Source organism: Dendropsophus ebraccatus, chromosome 1, assembly GCF_027789765.1.
Source record: "Dendropsophus ebraccatus isolate aDenEbr1 chromosome 1, aDenEbr1.pat, whole genome shotgun sequence".
Lineage (NCBI taxonomy): Eukaryota > Metazoa > Chordata > Amphibia > Anura > Hylidae > Dendropsophus > Dendropsophus ebraccatus.
This window is the reverse complement of record NC_091454.1, coordinates 22,544,652-22,565,975: the sequence shown is the minus strand read 5'-3', so window position 1 is coordinate 22,565,975 and position 21,324 is coordinate 22,544,652. Positions and strand designations below refer to the sequence as shown.

The window sequence follows — 21,324 nt, the reverse complement described above, 5'->3', positions numbered from 1 at the left end:
CGGGACCCTCAAGTTGTCCTAGCAGCAACTGCACCTGCTGAGTGGGAGAGAGTGAGACAAGTTCAAGGGTGCGGGAAATTTTTTCCTTGAAATCAGCCAACGTGTGGGGTTCTCCTTTATAACTGGGAAGATTGTTGGGCCCAATGAAGAATGGGACCGCTGCGGTAGCCATAGCAACGGGAGCCGCGGGAAGCCTTCTTCGGGCCGTCGGCGAACTGCCGGACCCGTCAGAGTCACTGTGATGGCCGGTGGACATGACGAGGGGTTCTGGTGTAAGGCGCCTGGAAGAAAGTAGGGGCGAGGAGAGCTTGCGGGAACAGCAGGCACCGATAGGCAGGGTGTCCGGGACCGGAGAGGAATAGGGCGGAAGTCAGCATCAACACTTCCGGCGGTCCGGGCACAATCTCCTTCCCTCCTGCAACAGAGGCTTGGATACTGCAGGGCCGGTGCGGAGCGCGCGCGCGCGCGCGAAGACAGTGCGTCACCGGCTGACTTGACCCCTTAGCAGGCCGCAGCGCGGCAATAGCAAAGTCTCTGGGGGGATTAGCAGTACAGTTCTGGGGACACTGACAGTTGGCACAACACAGTCTGTATCCTGTTCGTGACGCCAAAAATGCGATGCCCTGGCCCCTGGGGGCCACTTCCGCAGTGCTGGTGTTATGAGCGGGCAATGACCGGGGCAGCTGCAGGGTGTATACTTGTCACGGTATAGGCCTGAGGGCGGCACAGCTGTAGGGCCGGTCTGAGGAATCTGCGGGTGATGATGGGCATGCGATTCTTCGCTGCACTTAGTCAGGGCACCAGTTAGTGGACACCAATGCCAGGGTTCAGTAACAGCGGTTTTATTATAGATGAGGTAACTAGTAGCAACAGTTCTGTCCGGATGCAACCGGGTATATAGCAGGCTTTGACAAATAAGGCAGGAGTGGTGCTGCATAGGCTGTGAGAATACGTGCCGGATGATGGGAGTAGGAGTATGAGAGGAATAGCGTTGCTGGGTGGATTAACTTGAGAATAATACTTGCTGTGAATCCTTGCAGCGATGAGGAGAGATATCGGAATGACACCCAGATGAGAGAGAAGAATCCGGTCACTTGAGCAGGCAGATACAGCCGAAGACTTGAATATAGCAGAGCACCTAATCCACACTTCTAGTGGTGAAGTGGGAGCTGCAGAGAAGAAGCCCAACTCCTCTGAGGCAGGAGAGGGACGACACACATCCTCCTTGCTTGGAAGCAGGGGGAAGACTAACTTGTCAGCAGGAAGTGGGAGGTCACATGGTTGCTCCTGGCCAGAGCTAGTCGGCCATTGGAGGAACCATGGTTACAGGTCACGTGATCAACAGCCTTGCATACCACTGTACACTGTAATAATACACAGGAATACATGACAATACACATGAAAATGCACATTACCAGAGAATACTAGGGGAAAACCAGCAGCAGTTGCAGTGCAAACACTTACCAGAACAGGCATGGACACAGCAAGAGAAATGGGCATAATAGGAGTAGTAGTCTGCATGTTCTGGGACACTGCACACACACACACACTACACACACACACACACACAACCTTATACCCAATGAATGGTCGCTTATCTCCTCATACCCCATGGATTGTGTATCACTAGTTGTGGAAGACTTGTTAATATGTTTCTTATTCTGGTTTCTCCTGCAGATCGCTGCTGTTGGTACCGCCGTACCCTCAGGCTGTCAGGTATGGAGGAGTCTTCATTGTAGAAGAAAAAAAAATTCAAAACATCTGAATATTTTCTATAGGTAACCCTATATAGCTGCTAAAAGAGATTGCTAATCATTATTCTCTTCTTTCCTATATAACAGGATTGAAGTGTCCAAATTTAAAGAGGACAACGGACCTGACGAGGCGTGAGTATCAGCCCCTCTTCCACCCCCTCCCCCCCACGGCCACTTATCTCCTTATACCCCATGCCCACTTATCTCCTTATGAAAGTTCAAAATTCGGCACTCACCATTTTCATGCTTCCGTAAATCTTTATTTTAGAAAATTCATCAGATTTTTACAGCGGTAAAAAAACAGGACGTTTCGGAAGCCGAGCACCACCCTTGACACAGACGTGCCGCCCAAAAAGAATTTCTTGCACTTATCTCCTTATACTCTATGGCCACTTATCTCCTTATACTCTATGGCCACTTATCTCCTTATACCCCATGCCCACTTATCTCCTTATACCCCATAGCCACTTATCTCCTTATACCCCATGCCCACTTATCTCCTTATACCCTATGGACACTTATCTCCTTATACCCCATAGCCACCTATTTCCTTATACCCATGGCCACTTATCTCCTTATACCCCATGACCACTTATCTCCTTATACCCCATAGCCACTTATCTCGTTATACCCCATGCCCACTTATCTCCTTATACCCTATGGACACTTATCTCCTTATACCCCATAGCCACCTATTTCCTTATACCCATGGCCACTTATCTCCTTATACCCCATGACCACTTATCTCCTTATACCCCATGGCCACTTATCTCCTTATACCCTATGGCCACTTATCTCCTTATACCCCATAGCCACCTATTTCCTTATACCCATGGCCACTTATCTCCTTATACCCCATGACCACTTATCTTCTTATACCCCATGGCCACTTATGTCCTTATACCCTATGGCCACTTATGTCCTTATACCCCATCGTCACTTATGTCCTTATACCCCATGGCCACTTTTCTCCTTAAACCCCATGGCCACTTATGTCCTTATACCCCATGGCCACTTTTCTCCTTATACCCCATGGTCACTTATCTCCTGAGTAGTGTGGGTACTTCTATGCATCACTAGTTGTGGAAGACTTGTCTATATATTTCTTCTTCTGGCTTCTCTTGCAGATGGCGCTCCTTGGTGCGTTCGGCTCCTTGTGCTTTCAGGTATGGTGGAGTCTTCCTTGTAGAAGAAAAATTAATCCAAACATTTTCTGTAGATTCTATTTATGTTATGTTATCCTAACCAGTTCTGTTCTCTACCAGTGGCGGCTGTAAGAAAACGACCTGGCGGCCCACTCTGGAGACTATCTGGTAAGACCCCTTACTTTCTATCAGTAATCACACTGTTTGATCCTCTTACATTGACAATAAAGACTTGGATAATGTCTCCCAGGCTTTATATAGTTACATATAACATGATATATGTTTTATGTACAATAGGGAGGAGACCAAAAAAGACTTGGAAAGGGAGCTGAAGAAGGAGAGGAGAGAGCAGAAGAAGCGGCGTCAGGCTCTGAAGAGGGCGAGGAGGCTGGCTATGTAAGTAGAGAGATGCAATACACTAACATACAGACACATTACACATCACACCACCATATAGATGTCTTACTGCCCCAATAGAAGACACTGATACAAAACCTGTCTGCACACACTATATATCTGCTCACACAGGCGCCATCTAGTGGTGCCAGTCATGGGACATATCCTGCAGCACAAAGATGCCACCGGATGTGAAACACCTGCTGGAGAGTCGGTCAGTGCGCTCCTCCCCCAGGGGTCTCTAAAGATTCATCATGTCAGCTGTGTTCTTGTTATTCCTTAGGATAAGATCCTTCTTCTGCTGCTGCTGAAATCCGATCACCGTGGTCTAAACTGTGAGTATACAAAATCCTTTCTGTAGTCATTCTACACAATGCCCCCCTTACCTACTGCTCAGAAATGTCAAAGACAGCAATAGATTTTGCCACCCACACAAGACATGCGATCAGCCACTGAGTGGACGTTTTCTCGCTCCTCGGCTGATCGCTGAAACCTTTACACCTGCCAATTAATGGCTGTTTTGTTTTTTTTAGCAACACTCGGCCCGTGTAAAAGGGGCTTAAGCCCAGCACATTGTCCTACACTTACACAGTTAGAGTGTTACTTGTTTGCATTTTAAGGTTGGGTTCACACACAGTCTGACTATTCGATGTCAGTGAAGTTCATCCCAGCCGGTACTGCAGTATCGGCCGGATGAACTTCATTTCTGTTGAGTTAGGATGCAGGCGCATTCAGTTGTTCCCTCATCCCAATTCACCACAGCAGACAATGTAAAGTGCGGCCGGAGCTGCACTTTCCATTGTGTGATCTGTTAGTGTTGTGCAGCCGTTATTTATTGAATGGCGGCCGCACATAACTGACGTTTCAGTCTTTCCTGCGGCCGCTAGGAATCCTGCCCGAAGTGTATACTATGCGTATAAACTCCAGCCGGGATTCAGTTAAGTTCAGTGCAATGTAAATTTTCAATTAATCACGGGCATGATTAATTGAAAATTTGCATTGTGTGGATACTGTGTTGCTGGGGCCATTAGAAGCTGCTATACACCATAGGCTATATAGAGGCAGGAATTAGTAGTGGGGTGGAGACCGTATAGAGTGCCCAGAAATGGACGCTCTATAGTTATGGCTGGTTGCCCCCCACATATCGGCCATTACTGTGTTGTTAGAACTTGTGAAATTTTTTTTACAGCTTATTCAGTTCTAATCCTAGAATATTCTGTAAGGAAATTAGTCATTTCTTCATCTCTATAAAGAGCCATGAGAAGTTGATAATACGGAATTGGATTTCCCCTGTCCCTCCAAGTCTTAAAAATTGGGAAAACTGTTGCAAAGTTTTTGAAAAGGTTAAATGATGGTTTTTTGTTTTTTTTTTGTTTGGTCTTCCTCCAGCAGTGGCAGGGGAAGGGAGGGGGGGAGGTCTGGGGGGTTAAGTAGTTGTTGTTAATATAATTGGTAATGGTACTGTATTATTTCCAATTGGTGGAATTGTTGTTTTAGAATATTTTTCTTTTTTTGTAATAAATAAATAATCAATAATAAATCTGAAATAAAATTTAAATATAAAAAAAGTATAAAGTATAGAAGTATAAAGTATCCATCACCTGTTTGCTTCACATCATTGTTTGGTGTCTCTCTGCTCCATACAGGTTTATAAATACATCTTCACCATCTGGCATCACCATCTGGCATCACCACCTGGCATCACCATCTGGCAACACCACCTGGCATCACCATCTGGCATTTTTAACAACTGGCATTACCATCTAACATCTGGCATTACTATCTACCATCTGCCTATAACATCTGGCATTACCATCTTTACCATCTGCCTCCTCTCTGCATCTGGCATTACCATCTTTACCATCTGCCTCCTCTCCGCATCTGGCATTACCACCTTTACCATCTGCCTCCTCTCCGCATCTGGCATTACTACCTTTACCATCTGCCTCCTCTCCGCATCTGGCATTACTACCTTTACCATCTGCCTCCTCTCCACATCTGGCATTACTACCTTTACCATCTGCCTCCTCTCCGCATCTGGCATTACTACCTTTACCATCTGCCTCCTCTCCGCATCTGGCATTACTACCTTTACCATCTGCCTCCTCTCCGCATCTGGCATTACTACCTTTACCATCTGCCTCCTCTCCACATCTGGCATTACTACCTTTACCATCTGCCTCCTCTCCGCATCTGGCATTACTACCTTTACCATCTGCCTCCTCTCCACATCTGGCATTACTACCTTTACCATCTGCCTCCTCTCCGCATCTGGCAGGCACTGCTAATACTGTGCTGAAGACACATTGGCTGGCAAGCACACAGCGCTTACCCAGGAGTGATGGCTGACAGTTCATGCTGCAGTGAAACCTTTAACAATTGGTTGTTAATATATCTTTATCCTCAGCTGTATCTTGTGTTACTTGCATCGTCGCTGCTCATATTAAACTTAGTCAGATCATCTAAAACAGGAAAGGGGCAGGAGGTTAGGAGGTTAGGCGGCTGCCCGGGGACCCATCACCCTTAGGGCCGTATTACAGGAGCAAGCGAGCGGCAACCTGTCCGGTCACTGCTCGCTTGCTCCTCGTTTCCTACTTTCTGTCAGTGCTATTACACACCGACAGCAAGTGGGATGGAGGGGGGACGTGGGGAGCTGCCGGAGGTAAGCAGTGGTCTGTTCCCGCCGTTCCGATTACATGGGACAAGGGCCATTAAAGGCTTATTGTTGTTGCATGAGCTATTACACAAAACGATTATCAGCTGCAACGGCCGGTAATTGGCCAAGTACGGCCGATAATCGCTTTGTTTAATAGTACCCAGAGGTACGGAATTATGGGCCTGTGGGCAGAGAACTGCTCCCCCCCCCCCCGACCCAACTTCAAGTCAACTCCCCCTTCCCCGCTGCCCTATGTAATGGAAAAAATAATAAAAACATCCCTCATACATCTTTCTCCTCTAAGAGCTACGGTCCCCAGCAGCAGCGGTGTCCCCTGCGCTATCTCCTGGATCCTCAGCGGCACGTCCGGGAAGCGACGTCAGGCGTGGCCCATAAGTGTTCTGGGGGGGGGGGGGAGAGATGACCAGCATGGCTCATCAGGGTGCTGTTGTCCCTGGCGGGCGGTGTAGCGGGTGCACCCTCTCCTGCAGTGACATTCCCAGAGCTGGTGTTCTGTCAGTATGGTGTGGTTCAGCCGAGATCTCCTCCGGAGAAGTTTTTTGCTCTGACCATGAACTGCAATACAGAGAAGATACAGGTGGATTTCATTCAGTACCTGCTTCTGCATAATCCGCTTTTTCTTCAAGTTAAAGGGGTACTCCAGCAAAAATCTTTTTCTTTCAGATCAACTGGTGTCAGAAAGATATATAGATTTGTAATTTACTTCTATTGAAAAATCTCAAGTCTTTCTATACTTATTAGCTGCTGTATGTCTTGCAGGAAGTGGTGTATTCTTTTCAGTCTGACACAGTGCTCTTTGCTGCCACCTCTGTCCATGTCAGGAACTGTCCAGAGCAGGAGCAAATCCCCATAGAAAACACATACAGACTCACTATATCCTCATGCATATTTTGATAGACATGCTATCTTAATACATGTTACGTTATTGTTAACTTTACCTTAGCTCTATTTCTCGTTCCATTTGTGAAAACTGTTTTATCTGTTGTACTTTCGATCTACTCTTGTTGTACTTTTGTTTGCAAAAATTTATTGACAAAAATTCAATAAAAATATATTGAAACTGAAAAACCTCTCCTGCTCTGGACAGTTCCTGACATGGACAGAGGTGGCAGCAGAGAGCACTGTGTCAGACTGGAAAGACTACACCACTTCCTGCAGGACATACAGCAGCTGATAAGTACTAAAGACTGGAGATTTTTAAATAGAAGTAAATTACAAATCTATACAACTTTATGAAACTAGTTGATTTGAAAGACAAAGATTTTCGCCGGAGTATACCTTTAAATCTAAAGGCTTCAACAATGTAGAGCCCAATCACAATCCGACATGTTTTGGGCATTCACACGATCTTACTCACAGATCATCTTAATTAAATAGGACACATAAGATGTAAGCTTTTTTATGGGGGGGTGCACATTTTTCAGGTACAATCTGACCAGTTAATATCTTAGTATTGTCTAGACTGTTCCTGAAATGATGTAGTGTGAGGGCGGGTTCAGACTATGGAATTCTTGAGGAAAAATTCAGCCGAATTCCGTTGTTAGATCGCGCTCATGGCCGCACGCCTTTCCGACGGCTCCATAGACACCACCCTGGATCTGTGAGGAATGAAAGGTGGAATCTGATTGGTTGCTAGGGGCAACAGAGCCAGTCTCACTTTACACCATGTTTGATAAATCTCCCCCATTGACAGTGAGAGGAGAGACAAGTTTGCAGTGAAATCCGCTGTGGATATGTTACGTGTGAATCTAGCCTAAGAAGTAGGTTAGTTCTTTGTCCTATTTCAATTTGTAATTTACTTCTATTAGTAAAATCTTAAAATGTCACTGTCGTTATTTTTTATTTTTTTATTTATTTTATTTATTTATTTTATTTAATGTTTTATTTTTTTTGTTGCAGAAATCAGTAGTACAGGTGATTTTAATAAACTTTGTAATTGGGTTTATTAGCTGAAAAATGCATTTTTATCATGAAAAAGCAGTTTGAAGCTCTCCCCCCTGTCTTCATTGTTCTTTATGGAGAGTGGGCACCAAAACAGGACAATAAAGAGTTAATCAGCTACATCACTGCGCTATCTACTCTGACCTCAGCACTGACCTCTGAATACCGCCTTTCATGCAGCTCCCGCTGTGTAATCCTTTGTTCTCTGCTCTCTGCTGCCGACTAATCTCCCTCCTTCCTCCTCCCCCTCCCCCTCCCCTCTCCATAGCACAGACAGGATCCGAATGATGTAAAACAGTCGTGATTTTCTGATAATGAGCAGTGGATGACAGAAAAGTGAGGCGGGGGGACCCGGGGAAAAGCTATTTAAATGAATCCCAAGTACAAAGTTTCTTAAAATCGCCTGGACTATTGATTTATGCAAAAAAAAATAAAAAATAAAAAAATTACGACAGTGACACTTTAAGTCTTCTAGTAATTACCAGTTGCTGTGTGCCCTGCAGGAAGGGATGTACTCTTTCCAGCCTGGAGAGCAGTAGATGTTTTCTATTGGGGTTTGCTGCTGCTCTGGACACATACATTACACACCATACCACACAATGCCACATACATTACACACCATACCATTATATACTGCCACATACATTACACACCATATCAGTATATACTGCCACATACATTACACACCATATCAGTATATACTGCCACATACACTACACACCATATCAGTATATACTGCCACATACTACACTACACACCATATCAGTATATACTGCCACATACATTACACACCATATCAGTATATACTGCCACATACTACACTACACACCATATCAGTATATACTGCCACATACATTACACACCATATCAGTATATACTGCCACATACTACACTACACACCATATCAGTATATAATGCCACATACACTACACACCATATCAGTATATACTGCCACATACACTACACACCATATCAGTATATAATGCCACATACACTACACACCATATCAGTATATAATGCCACATACACTACACACCATATCAGTATATACTGCCACATACACTACACACCATACCATTATATACTGCCACATACACTACACACCATATCAGTATATACTGCCACATACACTACACACCATACCATTATATACTGCCACATACACTACACACCATATCAGTATATACTGCCACATACATTACACACCATATCAGTATATACTGCCACATACTACACTACACACCATATCAGTATATACTGCCACATACACTACACACCATATCAGTATATACTGCCACATACACTACACACCATATCAGTGTATATTCCACCACTCAGGATGTGATATTATTCATCATTTTATACATCTGGCGCAGTTTTCTACACCCAGAGCTGACAACCGCAATAACTGCAGCCACATTACAGGTTTTGAGGGTGCTGACTTGGCTCATAGTCACAACTATCTCCAGCCTTATCGTGTACAGTTCCTTTAAGCTACCACGTGACTAGCATGAGGTTTGTGGCGCTCCCTATGACAGGACTACAACTCCCACAATGCCTCTGCGGCCTCAGCAGCAACTTCTCTAAGTTTTCAAAGCGCCACAGGTCTCCCCCCTCCAGTACTGTGTACGGGCGGCTGTGTGTAAACGGCTCAGGGGGAGGGGCTGTCCCCAGTACGCACTGCCCGCTCATTGGTCAGCACTCATACCAGGAAGGGGCGTGTCTACACACATTCCAACTGACAGCCCATACCGCCTATCATACACATCCTGATCGAGAGTAAGCTCCGCCCCCATGCCTCCGGGCCGCCAGTGCCGGGGAGGGCGGGACTTCCGTTGTCAGGGTGCTGGCGGCTCGGTTGCTGCACTGAGTGTGGGACAGGCCCGGCATGTCCGGACGGTACTGCGGGTGAACGAGGATGAACGGCTTCAGCACCGAGGAGGACAGCAGGGACGGCCCGCCCGCACCGGCCGCTCCCTTCTTCGGCCAGACGTGTTGTCTGATAGACGGAGGGGAGCGGTGCGCACGGCCGGCGGGGAACGCGTCATTCAGCAAGAGGGTCCAGAAGAGCATCTCCCAGAAGAAGCTGAAGCTGGACATAGACAAGAGTGTGAGTATACTGCTGTATACTGATATATACTGGACATAGACAAGAGTGTGAGTATACTGCTGTATACTGATATATACTGCTATATACTGCTGTATACTGATATATACTGGACATAGACAAGAGTGTGAGTATACTGCTATATACTGCTGTATACTGATATATACTGGACATAGACAAGAGTGTGAGTATACTGCTATATACTGCTATATACTGGACATAGACAAGAGTGTGAGTATACTGCTATATACTGCTGTATACTGCTATATACTGATATATACTGCTGTATACTGCTATATACTGCTGTATACTGCTATATACTGGACATAGACAAGAGTGTGAGTATACTGATATATACTGCTGTATACTGCTATATACTGGACATAGACAAGAGTGTGAGTATACTGCTGTATACTGATATATACTGCTATATACTGGACATAGACAAGAGTGTGAGTATACTGCTATATACTGCTGTATACTGCTATATACTGATATATACTGCTGTATACTGCTATATACTGCTGTATACTGCTATATACTGGACATAGACAAGAGTGTGAGTATACTGATATATACTGCTATATACTGGACATAGACAAGAGTGTGAGTATACTGCTATATACTGCTGTATACTGCTATATACTGATATATACTGCTGTATACTGCTATATACTGCTGTATACTGCTATATACTGGACATAGACAAGAGTGTGAGTATACTGATATATACTGCTGTATACTGCTATATACTGGACATAGACAAGAGTGTGAGTATACTGCTGTATACTGATATATACTGCTATATACTGGACATAGACAAGAGTGTGAGTATACTGCTGTATACTGATATATATACTGCTGTATACTGATATATATACTGCTGTATACTGATATATATATACTGCTGTATACTGATATATATATACTGCTGTATACTGATATATATATACTGCTGTATACTGATATATATATACTGCTGTATACTGATATATATATACTGCTGTATACTGATATATATATACTGCTGTATACTGCTATATACTGGACATAGACAAGAGTGTGAGTATACTGCTGTATACTGCTATATACTGCTATATACTGGACATAGACAAGAGTGTGAGTATACTGCTATATACTGCTGTATACTGCTATATACTGGACATAGACAAGAGTGTTAGTATACTGCTATATACTGCTGTATACTGCTATATACTGGACATAGACAAGAGTGTTAGTATACTGCTATATACTGCTGTATACTGCTATATACTGGACATAGACAAGAGTGTGAGTATACTGCTGTATACTGCTGTATACTGATATATACTGCTATATACTGGACATAGACAAGAGTGAGTATACTGCTATATACTGGACATAGACAAGAGTGTGAGTATACTGCTATATACTGCTGTATACTGATATATACTGCTATATACTGGACATAGACAAGAGTGAGTATACTGCTATATACTGGACATAGACAAGAGTGTGAGTATACTGATATATACTGCTGTATACTGATATATACTGGACATAGACAAGAGTGTGAGTATACTGCTGTATACTGCTATATACTGGACATAGACAAGAGTGTGAGTATACTGCTGTATACTGCTATATACTGGACATAGACAAGAGTGTGAGTATACTGCTATATACTGCTGTATACTGATATATACTGGGCATAGACAAGAGTGTGAGTATACTGCTATATACTGCTGTATACTGATATATACTGCTATATACTGGGCATAGACAAGAGTGTGAGTATACTGCTGTATACTGCTATATACTGGGCATAGACAAGAGTGGGAGTATACTGCTATATACTGGACATAGACAAGAGTGTGTGTATACTGCTGTATACTGATATATACTGCTATATACTGGACATAGACAAGAGTGAGTATACTGCTATATACTGGACATAGACAAGAGTGTGAGTATACTGCTATATACTGCTGTATACTGCTATATACTGGGCATAGACAAGAGTGTGAGTATACTGCTGTATACTGCTATATACTGGGCATAGACAAGAGTGTGAGTATACTGCTATATACTGGACATAGACAAGAGTGTGAGTATACTGCTATATACTGATATATACTGCTGTATACTGCTATATACTGGACATAGACAAGAGTGTGAGTATACTGCTATATACTGATATATACTGCTGTATACTGCTATATACTGGACATAGACAAGAGTGTGAGTATACTGCTGTATACTGCTATATACTGCTATATACTGGGCATAGACAAGAGTGTGAGTATACTGCTGTATACTGCTATATACTGGGCATAGACAAGAGTGTGAGTATACTGCTATATAATGTATACTGCTATATACTGGGCATAGACAAGAGTGTGAGTATACTGCTATATACTGTATACTGGGCATAGACAAGAGTGTGAGTATACTGCTATATAATGTATACTGCTTTATACTGGGCATAGACAAGAGTGTGAGTATACTGCTATATACTGTATACTGCTATATACTGTATACTGGGCATAGACAAGAGTGTGAGTATACTGCTATATACTGTATACTGCTATATACTGTATACTGGGCATAGACAAGAGTGTGAGTATACTGCTATATACTCCTGTATACTGATATATACTGCTATATACTGGACATAGACAAGAGTGAGTATACTGCTATATACTGGACATAGACAAGAGTGTGAGTATACTGCTATATACTGCTGTATACTGATATATACTGCTATATACTGGACATAGACAAGAGTGAGTATACTGCTATATACTGGACATAGACAAGAGTGTGAGTATACTGATATATACTGCTGTATACTGATATATACTGGACATAGACAAGAGTGTGAGTATACTGCTGTATACTGCTATATACTGGACATAGACAAGAGTGTGAGTATACTGCTGTATACTGCTATATACTGGACATAGACAAGAGTGTGAGTATACTGCTATATACTGCTGTATACTGATATATACTGGGCATAGACAAGAGTGTGAGTATACTGCTGTATACTGCTGTATACTGATATATACTGCTATATACTGGACATAGACAAGAGTGAGTATACTGCTATATACTGGACATAGACAAGAGTGTGAGTATACTGCTATATACTGCTGTATACTGATATATACTGCTATATACTGGACATAGACAAGAGTGAGTATACTGCTATATACTGGACATAGACAAGAGTGTGAGTATACTGATATATACTGCTGTATACTGATATATACTGGACATAGACAAGAGTGTGAGTATACTGCTGTATACTGCTATATACTGGACATAGACAAGAGTGTGAGTATACTGCTGTATACTGCTATATACTGGACATAGACAAGAGTGTGAGTATACTGCTATATACTGCTGTATACTGATATATACTGGGCATAGACAAGAGTGTGAGTATACTGCTATATACTGCTGTATACTGATATATACTGCTATATACTGGGCATAGACAAGAGTGTGAGTATACTGCTGTATACTGCTATATACTGGGCATAGACAAGAGTGGGAGTATACTGCTATATACTGGACATAGACAAGAGTGTGTGTATACTGCTGTATACTGATATATACTGCTATATACTGGACATAGACAAGAGTGAGTATACTGCTATATACTGGACATAGACAAGAGTGTGAGTATACTGCTATATACTGCTGTATACTGCTATATACTGGGCATAGACAAGAGTGTGAGTATACTGCTGTATACTGCTATATACTGGGCATAGACAAGAGTGTGAGTATACTGCTATATACTGGACATAGACAAGAGTGTGAGTATACTGCTATATACTGATATATACTGCTGTATACTGCTATATACTGGACATAGACAAGAGTGTGAGTATACTGCTATATACTGATATATACTGCTGTATACTGCTATATACTGGACATAGACAAGAGTGTGAGTATACTGCTGTATACTGCTATATACTGCTATATACTGGGCATAGACAAGAGTGTGAGTATACTGCTGTATACTGCTATATACTGGGCATAGACAAGAGTGTGAGTATACTGCTATATAATGTATACTGCTATATACTGGGCATAGACAAGAGTGTGAGTATACTGCTATATACTGTATACTGGGCATAGACAAGAGTGTGAGTATACTGCTATATAATGTATACTGCTTTATACTGGGCATAGACAAGAGTGTGAGTATACTGCTATATACTGTATACTGCTATATACTGTATACTGGGCATAGACAAGAGTGTGAGTATACTGCTATATACTGTATACTGCTATATACTGTATACTGGGCATAGACAAGAGTGTGAGTATACTGCTATATACTCCTGTATACCGATATATACTGGGCATAGACAAGAGTGTGAGTATACTGCTATATACTGTATACTGCTATATACTGTATACTGGGCATAGACAAGAGTGTGAGTATACTGCTATATACTCCTGTATACCGATATATACTGGGCATAGACAAGAGTGTGAGTATACTGCTATATACTACACCATACTGTATACTGATGTTTACTGCTACATGCTGGACATAGATAAGTGTCTCAGTACCCTGTAACCTGTGTACTGTCATATAGTGCTATATACTGCACATAGAGAAGATTGTGAGTCCCCTGCATATGGTAATGTGCTGCCGTATACTGGGTTTCTATATGTTATACCCTACTGCCATGTACTCTGCACTCCTACAGACTATATATACTATAATCTGCTGCCATATACTGGACAGACGAGTGTCAGTGAATACCGTAATATGTAGCCATATACTGGACTGCTATACACTACAGCACATACTCTTCTGTGATACACTAAAGTACTACATACTGCATGCTATACTGCCATGTACACTACAGCTACCTACTATAATGTGCTGCCATATACTGGACTCTACTGCATGCTGTACTGCAATGTACACTACTGTATACTATATGGGGCTGCCATATACTATAACATGATTTCCCTATACCCTGTATAATGTGCTGCATATTGGCCTGCTATATACTACCACACACTATATTGCTATATGTACTACCGCATACTGTATACTATAATGTTCAGCTATATACTACCACATACTGTAATATAGTGGACTGTTATACATATTACTACCACATACTGTAATATAGTGGACTGTTATACATATTACTACCATATATACTGTATACTACCGCATACTGTAATATAGTGGACTGTTATACATATTACTACCATATATACTGTATACTGTAATATAGTGGACTGTTATACATATTACTACCACATACTGTAATATAGTGGACTGTTATACATATTACTACCATATATACTCTATACTACCACATACTATATACTGTAATATAGTGGACTGTTATACATATTACTACCATATATACTGTAATATAGTGGAGTCAGGGGCGTAGCTAGGGGTTCAGCCTAGGGGGGGCGAGCAAGTCTGAGTGGGCCCCCAACCGATTATGTTACCCAAAGGGAACCTCACTTGACAACAATGCTTTCTAAATAATAAAGGGTATATTCTGCTCCATTACTCATAGTGAATTAAGATTAAAGGCGTTGTCCGGCGATAAAAAATTATTCACAGAATAACACACATTACAAAGTTATACAACTTTGTAATGTATGTTATGTCTGTGAATGGCCCCCTTCCCCGTGTTTCCCCCCACCCACGCTAGACCCGGAAGTGTGGTGCATTATACTCACCGCATCTCGTGTCGTCCACGGTCTCCGATCGTCAGCAGTGACGTCTTCTTCGGGAGGCCAGCGGATCTTCCCGGCCAATCGCGGCTGAGCTTCGGATGACGCTGCAGAGGGCGGCCGGCACTCGGGAAGATCCGCCGGGCTCCCGAAGAAGACGTCACTGCTGAGGATCGGAGACCGTGGTCGGCACGTGACAGGTAATGTATAGCGCACCACACTTCCGGGTACACGGGTGGGGGTGGTGGGACACGGGGAAGGGGGCCATTCACAGACATAACATACATTACAAAGTTGTATAACTTTGTAATGTGTGTTATTCTGTGAATAATTTTTTATCGCCGGACAACCCCTTTAAGAGCAGTGTTACAGTGTTTTGGAGGGAGGGGGCTGTGGCTGCACTCACCCATCCAATGGCGGGCAGCGGCGTAAAAAATCTCTGGAGATCACAGTGGGCCCCTGCCAGAGTGGGCCCGGGGGCGGCCACCCCCCCTGCCCCCATCAAATTTCGCTACTGAGTGGAGTGTTATACATATTACTACGATATATACTCTATACTACCACATACTGTATACTTTATTATAGTGGAGTGTTATACATATTACTACCATATATACTCTATACTGTAATATAGTGGAGTGTTATACATATTACTACCATATATACTCTATACTACCACATACTGTATACTGTAATATAGTGGAGTGTTATACATATTACTACCATATATACTCTATACTACCACATACTGTATACTGTAATATAGTGGAGTGTTATACATATTACTACCATATATACTCTATACTACCACATACTGTATACTGTAATATAGTGGAGTGTTATACATATTACTACCATATATACTCTATACTGTAATATAGTGGAGTGTTATACATATTACTACCATATATACTCTATACTACCACATACTGTATACTTTATTATAGTGGAGTGTTATATATATTACTACCGTATATATACTCTATATACTACCACATACTGTATACTGTAATATAGTGGACTGTTATACATATTACTACCGTATATATACTCTATATACTACCACATACTGTATACTGTAATATAGTGGAGTGTTATACATATTACTACCATATATACTGTATACTACCACATACTGTATACTGTAATATAGTGGAGTGTTATATATATTACTACCATATATACTGTATACTACCACATACTGTATACTGTAATATAGTGGACTGTTATATACCACACTGCATACTATACTGTACTGCCTTCCATATTACTATATACTCTATTCTGCCAGATCCTGTATACTGCCATATTCTGCACTGCTATATATAGTAATACCCCACACTGTATACTATATACCCTCCTGCATGGATCAGTGTACAGGCCCACAGACGTGTGTTATGAGCTGCAGTGTGATTGGTTACTATCAGCAGCAGGGGGCGCCCTTTACCCCTGAGCCGTTCGTATTCATCCCTCACAGCCTCCTCTTCTTCCTCAGGTCCGACATCTTTACATCTGCGACTTCCACAAGAATTTTATCCAAAGTGTCCGGAACAAGAGGAAGAGGAAAACCAGCGACGATGGCGGTGACTCCCCAGAACACGACACAGACGTGCCAGAGGTGAGCGACGTCCGCGCACACGTCGCATGCTTCACCTGTCCTGAGGATGAGCCAATCACAGGCGGCCATCAGCCGTGCACTGGGCAGCAAGTGTTCTCTGCAGCGCCACCATAGGGGAAATGAAGAATTACACAGTGTCAGCTGAGATCAATAGGCGTTTGTGTAATGTTGTCCAGTATACTGCTATATACTGTGTAATGTCCTATATACTGCTATATACCTGTGTAATATCTGTGTAATGTCCTATATACTGCTATATACTGTGTAATGTCCTATATACTGCTATATACCTGTGTAATATCTGTGTAATGTCCTATATACTGCTATATACCTGTGTAATGTCCTATATACTGTGTAATGTCCTATATACTGCTATATACTGTGTTCAGCCTCCAGCTCTCCCGCTAGATCGTTGTGGGGTCTCTGCGGTCCTGGTGTAACCTCTTCTCTCCTTCATCTGCAGGTCGACCTCTTCCAGCTTCAAGTGAACACGCTGCGCAGGTACAAGAGGCACTACAAGCTGCAGACCCGTCCTGGCCTCAACAAGGCACAACTGGCAGAGGTAACAGTCCTAATGCTGACGGTCTCCTCTGTGTGGGGTTCTCAGAGGTAACAGTCCTAATGCTGACTGTCTCCTGTGTGGGGTTCTCAGAGGTAACAGTCCTAATGCTGACGGTCTCCTGTGTGGGGTTCTCAGAGGTAACAGTCCTAATGCTGACTGTCTCCTGTGTGGGCTTCTCAGAGGTAACAGTCCTAATGCTGACAGTCTCCTGTGTGGGGTTCTCAGAGGTAACAGTCCTAATGCTGACTGTCTCCTGTGTGGGCTTCTCAGAGGTAACAGTCCTAATGCTGACAGTCTCCTGTGTGGGGTTCTCAGAGGTAACAGTCCTAATGCTGACTGTCTCCTGTGTGGGGTTCTCAGAGGTAACAGTCCTAATGCTGACAGTCTCCTGTGTGGGCTTCTCAGAGGTAACAGTCCTAATGCTGACAGTCTCCTGTGTGGGGTTCTCAGAGGTAACAGTCCTAATGCTGACTGTCTCCTGTGTGGGGTTCTCAGAGGTAACAGTCCTAATGCTGACTGTCTCCTGTGTGGGGTTCTCAGAGGTAACAGTCCTAATGCTGACAGTCTCCTGTGTGGGGTTCTCAGAGGTAACAGTCCTAATGCTGACTGTCTCCTGTGTGGGGTTCTCAGAGGTAAGTCCTAATGCTGATGGTTTCCTGTGTGGGATTCCCTCGGAAAAAACCTTGATTAACTACCTGATTGTAATATTTATAGTGTTTACTGTCACTTTAAAAAAAAAATGCCCCCATCAGTGTGATTCACTTCCTTGTCTTCTGCTCATAGACTTCTATCTGTGTGTCAGGTGGAGGAGTGACATATACAGGGTGGTGCGGTAGTATTACAGCTCCATTTACTTCAATAGAACTGAACTGCAATACCACACCCAAACCAGGGACAGGAGAGCTGCTGTTTCTGGATGAAAGCGGCCATGTTTTTCTAACCACTCCATCCCCTCCTTTCTTTTCTCCCCACCACCAGACTGTGAGCCGGCACTTCCGGAACATTCCTGTAAATGAGAAGGAAACCCTGGCCTACTTCATCTACATGGTGAAAAGCAACCGGAGCCGCCTGGACCAGAAATCTGAGAGCACCAAGCAGCTGGAGGCATAGCCGCCATAGCCGCAAGACTGGCAGCGCCCGAGCCACAAACTCTTATCCCTTGTACATAGGAAATGTGAATGCGGCAATCCCCCCGCACCCTGTGCCATAGCGTCTCCTCCCGGTCCGCAGGGGCTGCCGTATAACACGGACACTGACCACGGCGGCACTGCATATTGCATGAGACCAGGAAGGAGACAAACGCCCCGCCATCTTCTTAATGTATTGTACCTGGAAGACTAAGCTCACTCATAGACACTCGCACATAGAAGACGGTGGTAGTCACCACAGATCTATGGTCATACACTTTTATATATACGATCCCCAGCATGTCATGATTCTAAACAACGGCCGGGGCAAGAAGGGGTTGTCCTATGCTCCTCCTATAGGTGACGTCCTGGGACTTTAAATCCAGATCTCAGGACCTTCACCTATACCAGTCATATAGGAGCAATAGACAGGGGGCATTGGCTCTTTGACCTGTCCTTATATCAGACCTCACTATACCAGTAAGTATCAGCATCCACCCCCCCTAGTGCCTACCCAGGGCAGGGGGTGATCAGGATGGCACTTAGAGGGGGCCTAAAGGTTGGATTTCCACTTAACGTTGTGTATGAACATTTCTCGCTGTAATTCAATAGTAAACAGTCTGTCCTGCTCTTACGATGGGCACACAGCTATCGTTGTGTCTCCGTCATGTGACCAAGGGAGGGAGAGAATGACGGCAAGCAGAGGTATTGAAAACCATGAAGCTCATAATGAGTGTAATGTTATATATCATAATACATGGTGCAAGACAGCGTCCCTTTCAGCCAAATCAGCAAATTCTGCCAAGGTTCCGAACAGATTTTGCTATGAAAATGGATATTTTTGCATATTCTAAAATTTTCACCACAGGTCGATGTCTGTATAGAAAACTTCCCGTCTATACGTGTTGCCTCCATTGTTCCAGACACCAGAGAGGGGCGTATGGTGGGCAGCCGTCCCCCCGCTCCAGTCTGTCTCTCAGCAATAACCGACCATGTTGGCAGCCGGCTCTCCGGGACTGGACATGATCTTTTTATTTTATTTTTTTTTTACTACATGTTTTAATAGTCCCCATTATATTTCCAGGAATCCTTCCTCACTGTGCTTGTAATACGGTCACACATGTGAATCGAGGACATGGCGTAACGTCGGGCTCCTCCACCTGTCACCTGACCAGACATTCGCTCAGCGTAGCCTGTAACCCTCAGTCACACGGAATATTTTATACTCTATATTACCCATTGTATGTTGGCCTGAGGCAGAGCGCGCCTGGCGTGTGACTCCAGTATAGTATATGTGGGCTGAGCCGGCTTACTGCATTGACCACGCTATATGAGATATATAATATATATCTCATGGTGTAAAGTGAAACAGGCCCAGTTGCCCCTAGCAACCAATCAGATTCCACCTTTCATTTTCCAAAGAGTCTGTGAGGAATGAAAGGTGGAATCTGATTGGTTGCTAGGGGCAACTGAGCCAGGTTCACTTTACAGCATGTTTGATAAATCTCCCCCATAGTCTATATCCTGCATATAGTATCACCATAGGGACAATACAAGAGCTATAGACTTGCTTTGTAGTAGTCTTCAACTACAGTTGCCAGCATGTCGGAGAATGCTGGGAGTTGTAGTATCATTTAATTGTAATGAAGTGTTTAACTTGCTATATGCGATACAATAGCAGATCTGGAGGGATGTAGCTTGCACTTTTTTTTGGGGGGCCCTCCAGCTGTTGCAAAACTACAAGTCCCATCATGCCTGGACAGCCAAAGCTTGGTCCAGGCATGATGGTTGGTCGTAGCACATAATGGCGGAGATTTATCCAACATGGTGTAAAGGGAGACTGGCTCAGTTGCCCCTAGCAACCAATCAGATTCCACCTTTCATTCCTCACAGACTCTTTGGAAAATGAAAGGTGGAATCTGATTGGTTGCTAGGGGCAACTGAGCCAGATTCACTTTACACCATGTTTGATAAATCTCCCCCATAGTCTTTGTGTAGCGGTCTCACTGTATATAGGCCCAACCCCACGCTCCCTAACATTACAGTATTTATAGCCATTTCATAGACTAACAGACGAGTGCATACAGCTTTTTATATAGTGTCTCTTGTAAATTCCCTCCACATCTATGGAGCGCACCAGGTTATAAAAACATGGCCGCCATCTTATAGAAACCCTTTAAATAAGGCAGGGTCCCCCCCATCAAGAACAGGGGTAGAAAGATCACTTACTTGTCTATGTTTTTAATGTGTCGATGACTCCGCTAGACCCGCGGCCTATCACC

General features: G+C 43.4%; 1 protein-coding gene and 1 long non-coding RNA gene across 2 annotated transcripts; both read left to right on the top strand.

Moving 5' to 3' along the window:
* The first annotated feature begins 1,838 nt into the window (after positions 1 to 1,838).
* On the top strand, positions 1,839 to 3,057 carry LOC138772801 (uncharacterized). Its single transcript, XR_011359825.1, has 3 exons — positions 1,839 to 1,886; positions 2,882 to 2,920; positions 3,020 to 3,057. It is a non-coding gene; the product is annotated as an uncharacterized lncRNA (long non-coding RNA).
* A 6,643-nt stretch (positions 3,058 to 9,700) lies between these two features.
* SAP30L (SAP30 like) lies at positions 9,701 to 20,748 on the top strand. Its single transcript, XM_069953487.1, has 4 exons — positions 9,701 to 10,023; positions 17,231 to 17,353; positions 17,817 to 17,915; positions 18,894 to 20,748. Exons 1-4 carry the CDS (start codon positions 9,832 to 9,834, stop codon positions 19,023 to 19,025), a joined length of 546 nt encoding a protein of 181 aa, XP_069809588.1. The 5' UTR covers positions 9,701 to 9,831; the 3' UTR covers positions 19,026 to 20,748.
* The last annotated feature ends 576 nt before the right edge of the window (positions 20,749 to 21,324 follow it).

Bases quoted from the DNA above. Each gene is read 5' to 3' on its own strand.
- SAP30L (XM_069953487.1), top strand. From the start codon at position 9,832: ATGAACGGCTTCAGCACCGAGGAGGACAGCAGGGACGGCCCGCCCGCA. The intron at 10,024-17,230 runs GTGAGTATACTG...CTTCTTCCTCAG, and splicing joins AGCTGGACATAGACAAGAGT to GTCCGACATCTTTACATCTG. The intron at 17,354-17,816 runs GTGAGCGACGTC...CTTCATCTGCAG, and splicing joins ACGACACAGACGTGCCAGAG to GTCGACCTCTTCCAGCTTCA.